Source organism: Urocitellus parryii, chromosome 5 (assembly GCF_045843805.1).
Source record: "Urocitellus parryii isolate mUroPar1 chromosome 5, mUroPar1.hap1, whole genome shotgun sequence".
In the NCBI taxonomy this organism is placed as follows: domain Eukaryota; kingdom Metazoa; phylum Chordata; class Mammalia; order Rodentia; family Sciuridae; genus Urocitellus; species Urocitellus parryii.
Window position 1 is genome coordinate 9,822,068 of NC_135535.1, and position 14,955 is coordinate 9,837,022.

Below are 14,955 nucleotides of genomic sequence, written 5' to 3' on the forward strand. Positions count from 1 at the left end.
AAAGAAAGAAAGAAAGAAGAAAGAAAGAAAGAAAGAAAGAAAGAAAGAAAGAAAGAAAGAAAGAAAGAAAGAAAAGAAAGAAAGAAAAAGAAAGAAAGAAAGAAAGAAAGAAAGAAAGAAAGAAAGAAAGAAAGAAAGAAAGAAAAGAAAGAAAGAAAGAAAGAAAGAAAGAAAAGAAAGAAAGAAAGAAAGAAAAGAAAGAAAGAAAGAAAGAAAGAAAGAAAGAAAGAAAGAAAGAAAGAAAAAAGAAAGAAAGAAAGAAAGAAAGAAAGAAAGAAAGAAAGAAAGAAAGAAAGAAAAGAAAGAAAGAAAGAAAGAAAGAAAGAAAGAAAGAAAGAAAGGAAAGAAAGAAAAAAGAATTAACCCAATCCTCCTTTCCTTGAATATCACTATAGTTTCTGCTGTAGCTCTCCTGCCCCATCGATTATACATTTTTTTCTTTCAAACTTTTTTAAACATTTATCTTTTAGTTGCAGTTGGGCACAATACCTTTATTTTATTTATTTATTTTATGTGGTGCTAAGGATCGACCCAGGGCCTTACACGTGCTAGGAGAGTGCTCTACCGCTGAGCCACAACCCAGCCCTCTTTTCAGACCTTTAAATGACCAAAGAAAAACCCCACTTTTTTTTTTTTTTTTTTAAGAGAGAGTGAGAGAGGAGAGAGAGAGAGAGGGAGAATTTTTAATATTTATTTATTTATTATTTTTAAGTTCTCGGCGGACACAACATCTTTGTTGGTATGTGGTGATGAGGATCGAACCCGGGCGCACGCATACCAGGCGAGCGCGCTACCACTTGAGCCACATCCCCCAGCCCCCACTTTTCTTTCTTTTCTTTTTTTTTTGGGGGGGGGGGTGATACTGGAGATTTTCAGGGGTAACACTGAGCGATACTGTCAGACTTTTTTTGTTATATTTTAAAATAGGGTCTCACTAAGTTCTGAGACCTTGTTTTAAACCTGTTACCCTCCTGGGCTGGGGATGTGGCTCAAGTGGTAGCGCGCTCGCCTGGTATGCTTGCGGCCCAGGTTTGATCCTCAGCACCACATACCAACAAAGATGTTGTGTCCACCGAGAACTAAAAAATAAACATTAAAAATTCTCTCTCTCTCTCTCTATAAAATAAAAAAAAAAAAAAAAAACTTGTAACCCTCCTGCCTCAGTCTCTCCAGTCACTAGGATAACAGGCATAATCCACTACACCCTGCAAAAGCTCCACTTATTTTAATCCATTTAGCATATTTGAGATAATAAACTTTAAAAACAAATAAATCTATTGAATTCAAAGTAAGAACAAAGTTTTTAAAAAAAACTACAATAAAATAAAAAGGCATACAGATGGTCAAGTTTCTGAAGTATTTGATTCTGATTCTATTTTAAGAACAAAAAAAAATCAATCCTAGTTCAACTATTTTGTGTGGCTTCTTTTTTTTTAGCTCCTTGTCTTTAAAGAGAACTTCCATTTAACTTTCTGCCATTTCTAAGTAGCTGATTGAGTGGTTTTCAGTCAAATCCAAAAAGTTATTTTGTGTTTGGCACAGTGGTGCATACCTGTGATCCCAGCTATTTGAGAGGGCTAAGACAGGAGGATCCCAAGTTCAAGGTCAGCTTGAGAAATTTAGTGAGATCCTCAGCAACTTAGCAAGGCCTCAAACTAAAATAAAAAATGGTCTGGGGATGTAGCTCATTGGTAGAGTGCCCCTGGGTTGAATACCAGTACTACCAAAAAAAGAAAGAACAAAAAGTTCAAAACTCATTGCAGCAACTTAGTGAGTTCCAGTCTCAAAATTTAAAGGGCTGGGGATATAGCTCAGTGGTACAGCACTTTCTTAGTATGCATCAGTCCCTGTGAGTTCATCCCCAGCACTGGAAAATTTTTTTTAATTTTGTAAGACCACTTAGGTCTTCTTACTCAACTTCAGTTTTAGTCCAGCAAGACCTACCTTATCTGTAGCTATCTTCAGAGGAGACAACTTCTGCTATTTCCTAAGGGAAATAACCTCATCCATTGCTCAAAACTACACTGCCTATTCTCTACCCTTCAAACAAAAACATTTCAAAGTCTTTTACAGTTTTCCCCTACATTAGTCTAATCAGTAAATGGTACATACTCACTCCTATAGAATCAGGCTCCTCAGGCCCATCTAGGCAATGCCTGACTCTACACTGAAAAAACACTCAGTTACCCCTTTTGCTTATTTCCAAGTTTGGGGTAATTTTTCTTGACATTCAGAACCTTACGCGTAGAAGTTGGTTAACAAATGAATACTTTTAGGTAAATTCTGTAGTCCACATTTAGCTGTACTGACTGTGAAGTCTCAGGAGACTCAGACTGATAGGAGCAGGATGCCTGTGACATGAATATAGTATTTATAGAAGTAAAGCTTTTTATAAACTTCTGTTCCCTTGTATTCTGTTAGCCCTGAGATGCCTGAAAATGAAGCCACCTTCGCAATAACTGCTGGAGGAATTGGGGATGCCAAGGAGTAGGTGGTGAATTGATGCAAATTGCTTCTCAGTGCTTATTAGGAGCTGAAGAGATGGAAAAGCTGTCTTGCATTTCAGATCTTGAAATAAGAATTTAGTTTTTTCATATGTTATTAAAGGAAAGTCAGCAAAAGAATTACATTTTATATTTATCTTAAAAGTCTCTGATATATAGCTATACATTGCATGTCATTTCAAGAATATACACATATATTCCTGAATTGTTTATACTAGGTGCATGTGTGTGTGTTTATCTACTTAACAGAAACTAGTTGGGGAAGGGATGCTACATTGCTTCACTTTCATTTTTCCAAGTGAACCACTAAGCAAAGTGAAGGTCTGGGAGCTCAAAAAGCCCCTTCTCCTGCAGACTTCCCCTCAGTACTCTACCACTGAGCTACATCCCTAGCCCATTTTTTATTTTAATTTGAGACATTAGCCTTGCTAAGTTGCTGAGGCTCTCACTAAATTTCCCAAGCTGATCTTGAACTTGGGATCCTCCTGTCTTAGCCTCCCAAATAGCTGGGATCACAGGTATGCACCACTATGCCCAACACAAAATAACTTTTTGGACTTGACTGAAAACTACTCAGTCAGCTACTTAGAAATGGCAGAAAGTTAAATGGAAGTTCTCTCTAAAGAAGACAAGGAGCTAAAAAAGAAAGAAGCCACATAAAGTAGTTGAACTAGGATTGATTTGTTTTGTTCTTAAAATAGAATCAGAAGCAACTACTGTGGGGAAGTACTGGGGCACAGTACTGCTGACTTACAGAGCTTGATGCTCTTCTGCAGTAGGAAGATGGTTAAGCAGACAACGTTTATAGATGCCAAAAAAAAGCTTTTTAAATTTACACTATCAAACTATGTAGTCACCTTAATAGCAACAGAAAAAACAACAACATTAAATTAAGCCAAATTTTAAATCATTTGACTTTTTGACAAGATGAAATTATTTTTAAAATGTATTTCTGATGCATGCACATTCTCTTGGGAAGGTAAAAAAGTAATTAGAAAATTTATGATATTGGATAATAAAGGTAATATGATTTTTATATTTTAAGTTTTGGGTAGAGAATTAAAAATATTTTTTAAATGTTAAAGTTAAATTTAAAATTTCTGAATAGTAATTTTAGAAATGTATAAAAGACTATTGTTGTTTTTAATTGTTAAACAAATAAAATTTAGCTTTCAAAATATTTATATGATGAAATATTTAAAATTAAAAGATTAATGATATATATATAAGAACAATCTTTATAGACTTCAGACTTAATCTTTCATGTTGCATTAACTTATATGAAAATTCAAGTATTAAAAGCACTTTTTTATAAAACTTATTTGATTATCCATTAAGTCTCTTGCTCACTAGTTGTTTCTGAATGCTAAGTGCTGAGGACACTTTGGTTCCTGCCTCAAAGAATGTACACTAGTTAGAAGACTAATTTTTATAAAAATAAGAAAGCAAATTACTATATAATTATTTTGTCAGTTGCATGGTCTTGAATTGACCCTTAAAAGAAAAGTAGAAATCCAAAAGTGGCAGAGAAAAGGTATCAGAGAGCACTTACAAAAGTACAGAGGCTGGGAACCAAAAACAAAGACCAGCCTGGAGAGCAGAGACTGCTCACAGTGCAATAATGGAGAAGCAGAGCCTTTTCTTCCTTCTACTGTTTTTAAACCACAGAAGCTACTTCTCTGAGTAAAGCAGAAATAAAAACATGTAGGAGCAAAGTTTTTGTATTCTGAAAAATTACTTTAGTGGATACTTCTGATATGCACATTGTAAGGCATGCTTTTGTCTTGCAAGGAAGGGAAGGTTTTGTTACTTGATGCTTTGTTTATATTTTTTATTTTCTGTATATTTTGATTTATCTCAAAAAGTCTTTCTGGCCAAAAAAGAAACTGCTCCTCCTGGGGCTAGCCAATTTATAGGAATAGGAAAGGGCCTTTGATATACAAACAAACCAGTCTGCATCAGCCCTCCTGTAGGTGCTATTCCTCAATCATCCCAGGCCCTAGTACCAGCCCATTCCTGTAGTTTAGAGCCCATGGAGATTATTCCAACTGGCCAATCCTAAACCAGCTACCCAACCCTGTCCTGCCCTGCCTTGCCTTTCCCTCAGAAATTTCAGTAAAGGTCATGGTCCAGGCTCTTCCTTCATTCCAGTCTTCACCTTGGTGTTGTCTCCCATGCCCCCAAATGGCATGTGGTAACCCCCTTTCTAAAATCGGTAAGTATAAACTTTCTTTTCTATGAACCTTTCCTATGTTTTCTCCTGTGGCCACGCTGACTGACTATCCTGTGCATACACAATTTGAACAGTCTTTAACAACATTCTTAATAAAAACTGAACATCTTGAGGTCAGGCATGCCTGTTATCCCAGCAGTGCAGGAGGCTGAGGCAAGAGTATCACGAGTTCAAAGCCAGCCTCAGCAATTTAGCAAGGCCCTAAGCAATTCAGGGAGACCCTGTCTCTAAATAAAATACAAAAAGGGGGGCTAGGGATGTGGCTCAGTGGTTGAGTGCCCCTGAGTTCAATCCCCAGTACCCCCAAAAAAGAAAAAGAAAAACCTGAACATCTCCTCGAGATTCTCTGGTATGGACAGCCCTGAAGAGGGAATAGACCAATTGGTCTAGAAGCCCAGAGCCCTTTGGGGAGGAAGAAAACAAAACTCCCAAGATTGGAAAATCAGAACTTTTTCTGGGTGATACCGAGTACCCTGACAATGGTGAATTTACCAAAAGATGGGCAATAAGGTTGGAAACCAGGGTCAACAGATGGGTCTGTAGTTCTGTGAGGAGGGCTGGTTTCAATATGGCATGATGCCAAGGCAGGAAACTTGTCAGGTCCAGCCACTCTGACATGTCCTGCTTTGGAAAACAGTGGCCGAGCATGCAAATGTGAACTAAAAAGCTGTAATTTCAGACCTAATTTTGGGTTACTGCTGCAAATCGCACAAGTGCCTGGGCCAGCAAGAGCATCACCAGGTGCCCACTGAATTTCTGTAGGCCAGAGTTCACTTTCTCACTTGTTTCCAAAGCATCAATATTTCCCAATCCTCCATCTCCACCTGAGAGTAAAAGGAGATCTGGCTTCATATTTTAAGGAAAGTGAGGGTGTGGGGCCTAGGTGTGGAGCTTTCAGAAAGAGAGTTTATTGCCCGGCACAGTGGTGCATGCCTGTAATCCCAGTGGCTGGGGAGGCTGAAGCAGGAGGATCAAGAAGTCAAAGCCAGTCTCAGCAACGGCAAGGCACTAAGCAACTCATGAGACCCTGTTTCTAAATAAAATACAAAATAGGGATGGAAGTGTAGCTCAGTGGTTAGGTGTCCCCGAGTTCAATCCCTGGTACCAGAAAAAAGAAAGAGGGGGGGGGTTATTGGTTAGGGTTCTTTTAGTTGCAAGCCACATAAATGAGCATGTTCAAGACAAGGATTCATTGGCTTAAGAGACTGAAAACTGGGCTGGGGATGTGGCTCAAGCGGTAGCACGCTTGCCTGGCATGCGTGCAGCCCGGGTTCGATCCTCAGCACCACATACAAACAAAGATGTTGCATTCGCCGAAAACTATAAATATTAAAATTCTCTCTCTTAAAAAAAAAAAAAAAGACTGAAAACCCAGAGGAAGAGCTCATTTCAGTCTCAGGTGGAGCTGAGATTTTAAACTACTCGTCCTTGCTGTCTCTGTCTCCTACTTCGCTTGTTTCTTTGCTGCCATTGTTATTGGAAAGGCTATCCCAGGACAGTAGCTGTGGCAGCTCTAAGCTACCATTCCACTACGTTAGAAACCCACTAGAAAAAGTATATCTTTTTCATCATAGATTATGCATTCTGTGAAGATAAACAAAAACCACCCAAATGAGAACAGACAGAGGCCAGGCTCAGTGGCACTTGTCTGTAATCTCAGCTACTTTGGAGGCTGAGGCAGGAGGATTGAAAGTTTGAGGCCAGTCTCAGCCACTTAGCAAGACTGTTTCTCAAAAAAAGGACTGGAGATGTCATTCAATGGTAAAGTGCCCCTTAACTGAATTGCTGGGTTCAATCCCAGAAAAAAGAGAGCAGAGGCTATTTATTCAGAGGTTGCTATAGCAAATGAGTCTGTGGCCATCATTTGCTTTCAGTAGAGCCAAAGACAGGTGAAGGAATGGGAACGAGTTGGAGCAAAAAATGGGAAGGTTTCTGGCATGCTCTGAGTGGAATGAGAGAGATTTCCAAACAATCCTTAAGATCTGGAGTAAAGTAGACTATAACAAGGAAGAGCAGGTTCAAAGTCCTGCAGCCCACCAGAGAGGATTATGATTCATGAAGAGGAATAAAGAAGAGTAAAAAATCAGGGCTTTTACCTGAGAGGGCTATCATCTGAGCTTGCTAAGGCTGCCATAACAAAGTGCTGCACACTGCCAGTAAACAATAGAAATGTATTGTCTCACAGTTGTGGAAGCTGGAAGTTCAAGATCAAAGTTGATTCTCTGGGGGCTGTGAAGAAGAATTGGTTTTATGCTTTTTCCCTAGCTTCTGGAGGTCATTCCTGGGCTTGTAGAAGAATCATCGGGATCTCTGCCTTCATTTTTCACATGATGTTCTCCCTGTGTGCACATCTTTATGTCCAAATTCCCCTTCTTATAAGGACATCACTCATACTAGAATAAAGTGATATCCTAATCCAGTATGAACTCACCTTAACTCATGTGCAAAGACCTTACTTCCAAATAAGGTTGCATTTTGAAGTTTGGGAGTGAAGGACTTCAACATGAATGTTGGGAAGACACAGTTAAGCCTAAAATATTAAGAATCATGTATAACTGAGGGTTAAACACCAGGATAAACAAGACATAATCTGAAGTCAATACTGACTAGAGTCATAAACATGCAAATCAAGGGCTGGTGGTGTAGCTCAGTGACAGAGCACTTGCCTAGCCAAGTGCATGAGGCCCTGGGTTTCATCACCAGATGAAAGGAAAAGAAGAAAAAAAAAATAGAAGTCAAGATCTGGAGGAATCTTTACTAGGAAAAACACAGAGGTAGGAATAGATGTTCTCTACCATCCCTCCTAATTTTCCTGCTCAATACTTCTTCAAAGAGCAAAGAAAAACTACGAACAGAAAGTCATGAGATCGGAATAAAAAAGGATCATAAAGGAGACTGAGAGATTAAACGCAAGGGCTAGCTTTCATGGAGAGGAGAGGACTGGACCCTTGACACTGAGATGCAGCCGGTCCCCTTTCCTGCTGACCTGGGCTTGTTAGATCAGATTCATGTGGCACTTTTGGGTTGTGGTTTCCATTTCTCTATCATAATAACACTCTGGCTCTCTTTTTAAAAGTCACCTCTCCCTAGATCATGTAGTCTCTCCTGAGACACAGGATACTGAATGATAGTGAAGAGCATGAGTGAGGTCATGCTGTGACAGCAGGGATGGCAGGGCAAGCAGCAGTAGCAGTGACCTGAGCAGGCTGTTCTTGCTGTTAGGCTGGAGGCTTCCGACTTCCAGACTCCCGAGTTGCTCCCAACCATTCCCAGGCTGGTTCTCTGGCCTCCTGCCAATTCAGAGACCCTGATGTCCATCTGATAAACTTCCCTCCACTTCAGCTAACCAGAGATGGATTCTATTACTTGCCTTCTAGAACTCCAATCAAAGAACCAACCTGCTTACTTCCAAATGTTGCTTCAGGGGACTGGAAAGCCAGGAGGACCTGCTTAATCCTTAGGTGGGTGCTCCCCATTATTCATACTCTCCCTATTCTCTTCCCCCCTGGTCTTCACTATTTTAAAAAGAAAGTTGGTTAAGAGACCTTTCATTAGGATTTTACTTAGCTGAATATAGGAGAAAACTCCAAAATAAAAGTGTCTGATGAAAAAATTGAGGTTTATTTTTCTCTCTCTGAAAAGACAGCTGAAGCTAGGCAATCTAGAGACGCTGGGGTGGCTCCGCTCAGTCATCAGGACCCCAGGCTTCTGTCTTCTCACGTTAGCTCTTGACTTCCATCTTCAAGGTCAGCTCATGACTCAAGATGGCAGCTGGAACTCTAGCCAGAGAAGCAAAGTTGGGAGAAGAAAAATGAAAGGCAGAAGGGCACCATGTTTTAAAAAAGTTCCTTCCAGCTGAGTCAGCTCCTGGGAAGCAGGCAGCCCTCCCACACAGCACTTGGGCTTATGGCTCCTCGGCCATAGTCTCTACAGACAGTAGGAAAATACAGTCTTTTGTTCCAGCAGTAAGAGGCCCAGCTCAGATTTGGAGTTCTGTTACCAAGGAGGGAAGGGATAATGGTTTTTGGGTAAGCAGTCTCTACCACAAAATCTTCTTGTACTTTCTCATCATAAAGAAGGCAGAACACCTTTTCTACTCTATGCAAGGCATTTCAGATTTTGTACTTGTCCTGGAGGAGTTGATTAATGAATGTATCAGTTAGAATGCCTACAGCTGTAAGTAATTAAAAAAAAAATCAAAGAACTTAAACAATGAGGAAATATACTACTGCACTGTACGGCCAGCTCCAGGGTGGGTTAATTCAGCAGCTTTGTGTCATCAAGGGCCCATAATGTTCTTCTCTTTATTTTTTCATCCTCAGTGTGCTGGTTTTATTCTCCAAAATCTCCCCTTATGGTCAAAAGATAACCATAGAAGTTCTACCTTCACATTCATTAAGAGAAAAACAAGGTAAACATTCTTTCATAAGGAAGTAAAAAGCTTACTCATGCAGGTGCATTTAGCCAATGGGCTTGCAGGAGGATCTAAGATGGCCTCACCTATGTATCTGGGGTCTTTGCAGAGATGAACTACTCTCCTCATTGTCTCTCACCATCCATTGGCCTCTGCTTGCCTCCCATTGGCCAAAGCAAGTCCTGCCCCAAGCTTAGAGATGGTGTGGAAGGGGACACACACAGGTTTGGATCCCAGGAAGTATGCGTTCTGGGATGTTATCAGAGGAAGTGTATCCCTAGCACTGTGCCAGGCTCTTTGGGAGTAGGGAGAGTTTATCTTCAAGAGTTTGAAAAATGGTCAGGAAAATGAAGCACAAACTCTTGAAAAGTTAAGTAGTAATAAAAAATTTAAAGACTTAAATAACATTTCTAAGACAATGTAATGAAGGTCACCATGGGACAAGAATGCCTTGAGGGACAGAGGTGATACCTTTTCAGCTGGTCGCCCCTGACTCTTCTTGGAGCAGTCACTGGTCTCTTGTAAGTTTCCACAGAAAGTTGTACATCTTGCACGCCATCCTGGGGCACTTTCAGCAACCTACCCACCACCCTGGCACAACTGAGCAGTGGACATCACACAAAGTAAAACATCATCAATGCAATTAAAGACCCCTGAACATCCTCGAGGAGTAAACCACCTTTCCACAGAATTTTTCATTCTTAAAATTTGTTGTCAGTGTCCCTGTACATTTCTTCATTCTTACACCGTGTGTGTGTGTGTGTGTGTGTGTGTGTGTGTAAAATACAGAATTTTGCCTTTCCTTCAGCCAATATTGAGACACCAGGTACAATGGACATAGCTGTAACTAATCAAGACATGCCTGGGACATGGAGTTGCACAAATTATCACCCAAATAACCAGTCACAATTGCGGTTAAGTGCCTCAAAGCAAGGGTGCACCTGAGCAGGTGCTCTAGGCAGTCACATTGTCTTGATGAGGCATTCTGTACCCACGTAATTCATGAAGGCTATGTATGATGAACCCAGCCTAATTCCATCTTAAGATTGGGAGCCATCTTGTCACAAAGTCATGAAAAGTTAATTTCTGTTTTACTATAAATTACTGCAATTTTTAAACTTGTTTGGAATTCCTGCCCGTGCTTTGAACTCACCCATGTCTGGCTTTCTCTGACCAGATAACAACCCTCTCTGAAACCTCAGTGGCTCCTCATAAATTCTGATATTGTGATCTGAATTAATTCCCTACCTTAAAATATCATGCCATGTAGATCACTAATCTGCTGTCTGCCTTTATATTATGCTTGTCAAAATTCTGTTAGCTGTAAGTTCTCAAGACACCTCTCTTTGCAACTTTTTGTGCTATAAAACCTTGTTTCTGGAGAGTTGGGGGACTGGTCTCTAGCCCAAGTTAGGAGAGACAGCCGCTGATCAGCTCTCTTGGTGTGCACAAATACAAGCTTGCTTTAATTTGATTTAAATTTGGAGTTGGTGGTCTTTTCTTTGTGTGTGGGTTCAACAGTGGTGTCAACCTCTCCCTTCCCCAAGTGTCTTCCCCATTTCTTGGCAGACAACAGAAATCCTGTCCTGATGATAAGTACTCCAGAGGCATCGACTTCCTGTTTCCCACTCCAACAGCTGCTCTTTGTCGTGATTCCAGTGGGTAGGGAAGGCAGAGTGCCCGAGTCTGCCGACCCTGACCTGAAGAAGCTGTGTCTGTGTAAAGATCCCGCAGACTGCCTGACCTTGCCTCACTAGAACATGGGGATGCCATCAATTTATTTTTTTTAAATATTTATTTTTTTAGGTGTAGATGGTCACAACACAATGCCTTTATTTTTTTTATGTGGTGCTGAGGATCGGACTCGGGTCCTGCCCGTGCTAGGCAAGCTATTTACCACTGAGCCACAATCCCAGCCCCAATTTATTTTTATTTTTATTTTTTTGGTGGAACTGAGGATTGAACCAAAGGCTTCATGCAAGACCTCTACCACTGAGCTACATTCCCCAGCCCTTTTTTCTATATTGAGACAAGGTCTCACTAAGTTGCCCAACATCAAACTTGCACTGTATTGGCATCAGATCGATATTGGGATCAGATTCGCCATTTCAGGTTGGGAGCCATTGCATCTAGAGGCCCCAAAGTTTCGATTCTGAGGCAGTGCTGCTTAACTTCCCATGAGAACACGTCCCTGCGAAACGATCAACCCACCCCAGCTTAAACTCCTAAGCAGCTTATGAAATTCCTTTTGTGGGCCACAAAGCTGCTCTTTGAGTGTCCATATGCCACTGCTCTCCTCGATGGACAACCTTGTCGGTTCGCCTGGCACTACTGACAATAAGTCTCTTGAGTGAGATTCTGGTGTGTGGCATGGTCTTTGGACTTTGTGTGGATTCTGTGAGTGTCCTTTCACAATGCACCTGCCTCTACCTCCCTAGTAGCTGGGATTGCAGGTATGTACCACCACATCAGGTTGTGATGCTACAAAATTTTCACCCAAACTAGGTTCTTTTCCCTCTTGGAGTCATGGGATCAATAACAAAATCAAGAGCCTATTATGCAGAAAAAGGAGAAATTGGGAGAAATAACTCTCAGCTCAGTTTCTCCCCACAGTACAATTAATTTACTATAACAAACTTACTAGGACACTTACTTTTCAAGAATAAGGGGCCAGCCACAGGGGCACATGCCTGTAATCCCAGCAACTCAGGGGCCTGAGATAGGATGATCGCAAATTCAAGGTCTCAGCAATTTAGTAAGATCCTGTCTCAAAATTTAAAAAAATTAATTAGACATTACCACCCTATGTGCATATATGATTATATGACCTGTGTAATTCTACATCATGTACAACCAGACAAATGAGAAGACTTACTCCATTTATATATGATGTGTCAAAATGCATTCTACTGTCATGTATGACTAATTAGAACAAATAAAAAAATATATTTATAAAAAAATTTTTAAATGATTAAAAAAGGGCTCAGGAGGTGGCTCAGTGATAAAATATCCCTGGGTTAAATCCCCAGCACCAAAATAAATAAATTAAAGACTAAGGGAAGAAAGGGGCATACTTTATTTTAAAAGTAGGGTAATTTTGACTTCTTGGGGAGGGGGCGCTCTTTCAATCCTTATATGGGCCTGTTGCAATCAGGGTCACAAGCTGACCAGATTGCAATGGCCCTGGCAAGTGGGAATTTTATTGGGCCATATATCATGAAGATCTAGGTGGCAGTGCATCTGGGATGAACAGCAGGTCCACTTGGTCCTTCATGTCTGAAACCAACGGGTTTGGCCTAGTTCCATTTTGTACCTGGCTTTACAACAGCAGCCAAGGTCCTGGAAGACTGCACCACTGGCCAGCTGATGTCTAGTCTGGAACAGAACCATGATTAGCAAGAAGGACTGCTTTTCTGGATTTGAGAGGGTGTTAACCTGGTGACAGGGACTGTGGAGAGATGGAATGTTGTAGATCAAGAGCCCAAATTAGGGGCTGGGGATGTGGCTCAAGCAGTAGCGTGCTCACCTGGCATGCGTGCGTCCCGGGTTCGATCCTCAGCACCACATACAAACAAAGATGCTGTGTCCGCCGAAAACTGAAAAATAAATATTAAAAATTCTCTCTCTCTCTCTCTCTCTCTCTCCTCTCTCTCACTCTCTCTTAAAAAAAAAAAAAGAAAGAGACTAGTATGAATAAAAAATTAAAAAAAAAAAAAAAAAGAGCCCAAATTAGGGGCTGGGGATGTGGCTCAAGCGGTAGCGCGCTCGCCTGGCATGCGTGCGGCCCGGGTTCCATCCTCAGCACCACATACCAACAAAGATGTTGTGTCCGCCGAGAACTAAGAAATAAATATTAAAAAAAAAAAAAAAAAAAAAAAAAAAAAAGTTCATATAACCTCCTTCATGAACATGGAATATGGAACAAACATGTCACTCATGGTAACTTGAATCGTGTTCCCAGGTGATAGTCACTGGTATTTGACTCAGAATAATTATTTTTTATTTCCTTTAAAGCAGAGTCATTATTTTATGTGGACCGACTCACTTACTCTGAGCAATAGCTAGTTCCAGGGGGAACCCCACACCAAAAATACCCCCACAAGTTCTCACACTTGCCTGGAATCACATATACATACAAGAGCCTTTGACTCTGCCTCATTGCCACCTAATACTAGTCGGAACTGCCCCAGGATCGGGGATGTGAGTACAGAGAGTGGGTTTGTTTGTCATAGTAGTTCCTTGGAAATAACCCTCCAAATGTGTGCAAACTCTATTTTGCCTTTGTGATCAAAATTATGTGAATACCAGCACTTTACTTCCTGTGACATAATGCCGCAGTCTGGCTGGGCACAAAATCACGAACCACTCAAGCAGGAACAAACTTTATCTCCCAAAACTCCTGCGAATGCCACGCACACGGCCTTCTCCCGGGACACACTACACCAACAAGAAATCCCTCCCCCGGAATTCCCTCCTACTGCACTTCCCCAACCAATGGGAACTCTCCGGGAGTCCCTTGAAGCTCCAAAGTAGCAGGCCCAGGTGGATAGCAGGGGTCTAATCTCCAATTGAATGCACATCTTAACATAATCATTATCATCTCAATGGCTTGCTGGCGTCACCTTTCAACCAAAAATGCCATGTCATTCCTACTTGCCTATGGCTCTCAGCAACATAACATCCTAGAAACACCAGTTGGTGTTTAACTGACCCGTTGATGTTTTGTACTGTCTCTGTCTTTATGTTCTGATTTTTGGTGCCAGCCTGTCCTTATTCATGTTGCAATGGTCTTCCCTTATCCAGTGGTGTCTATTCCAAGACTCCCAGCAGATGCCTGAAACTATGGGTGATACTATTTTTCCTCTAGATACACATACCTATTGAAGCCAGATTTAAAATTAGGTAGTCAGTGTAGTTAGGTAAATCGGGTCTAATACCGAGTGAAATCTAAAATGGAGGCCATGCTGAGAATGATTCCGGAAACGCAGGACAACTCATGGAATGTTAATCAAGTCCGAAAAGGCCCTAGGCCAAAGTTCACCTCAAAGAAGTGTTAATGAACAGCCCCCAGCAAACTTGAAGGGGCTTCCTCAGAAGTCCTTCCTGACCAGATTACTTCTTTGGCCCACCTGTGTCCCACCCCTCGGGCCTTCCCACCTACATTCCATCACCAAAACTATAAAAAGGGAAAACAACCGCTGTAAGGGTCCGGTGGAGCGGCCGGGGAAAGAGACCACACAAGAGACTGGCTCCATGCAATTGGCAAAAGGGGATTTTATTGGGGATCCATTCCAGTGCGCTGGGACTCTGTGCTCACTCAAGAAGGGAGAGCAGCCCAGAGCCCAGAGCAGAGGTCAAGCGGAGCTTAAGTACACTTTTTGGAGAGGGTGGGGGGCTTTGCATACATCAGAACAAATCATCATGAGGCGCGGGAAAATTGAACAACACCTCTGAGTCAGGATTAGTACATACATTGCCGGGAACAATCTGGGCAGGGGTGATTGGTCATTTCTAAGCGGGGTACAAATTTAAACTGATTGGTTTTGGAGCCTAGATGCTTACGTGCCATGTTACCTGGAGCCCTTAGCTATTAAACAACCAGGGAATCAATGGAGATATTTACTGGGCAGTTCCCGCATTGTCCTAACAACTTACAGAGATTACAGGTTCCGGGGTAGCAGAAGAATTGTAACAATACCTAGTCTTTACTTTTTAGCCCAGGCCTTGCCATTTAGAAGCTTTACAATGCCTAGTCTTTTACACTTTAACTCAAGCTTTTGCAGCTTGAAATCAGCTTAGAAATT

The 14,955-nt window shown here is 41.3% G+C and overlaps 1 protein-coding gene across 2 annotated transcripts in view; it reads left to right on the forward strand.

Moving 5' to 3' along the window:
* Dmc1 (DNA meiotic recombinase 1) overlaps positions 1–2,491 on the forward strand; it is a 32,613-nt gene extending 30,122 nt beyond the window's left edge. For both annotated transcript variants that reach the window (XM_026411508.2, XM_026411509.2), the window contains one exon: positions 2,422–2,491. In XM_026411508.2, the coding sequence (XP_026267293.1) occupies positions 2,422–2,491 (70 nt within the window). The remainder of the gene's footprint in view (positions 1–2,421) is intronic.
* Positions 2,492–14,955: the final 12,464 nt, after the last annotated feature.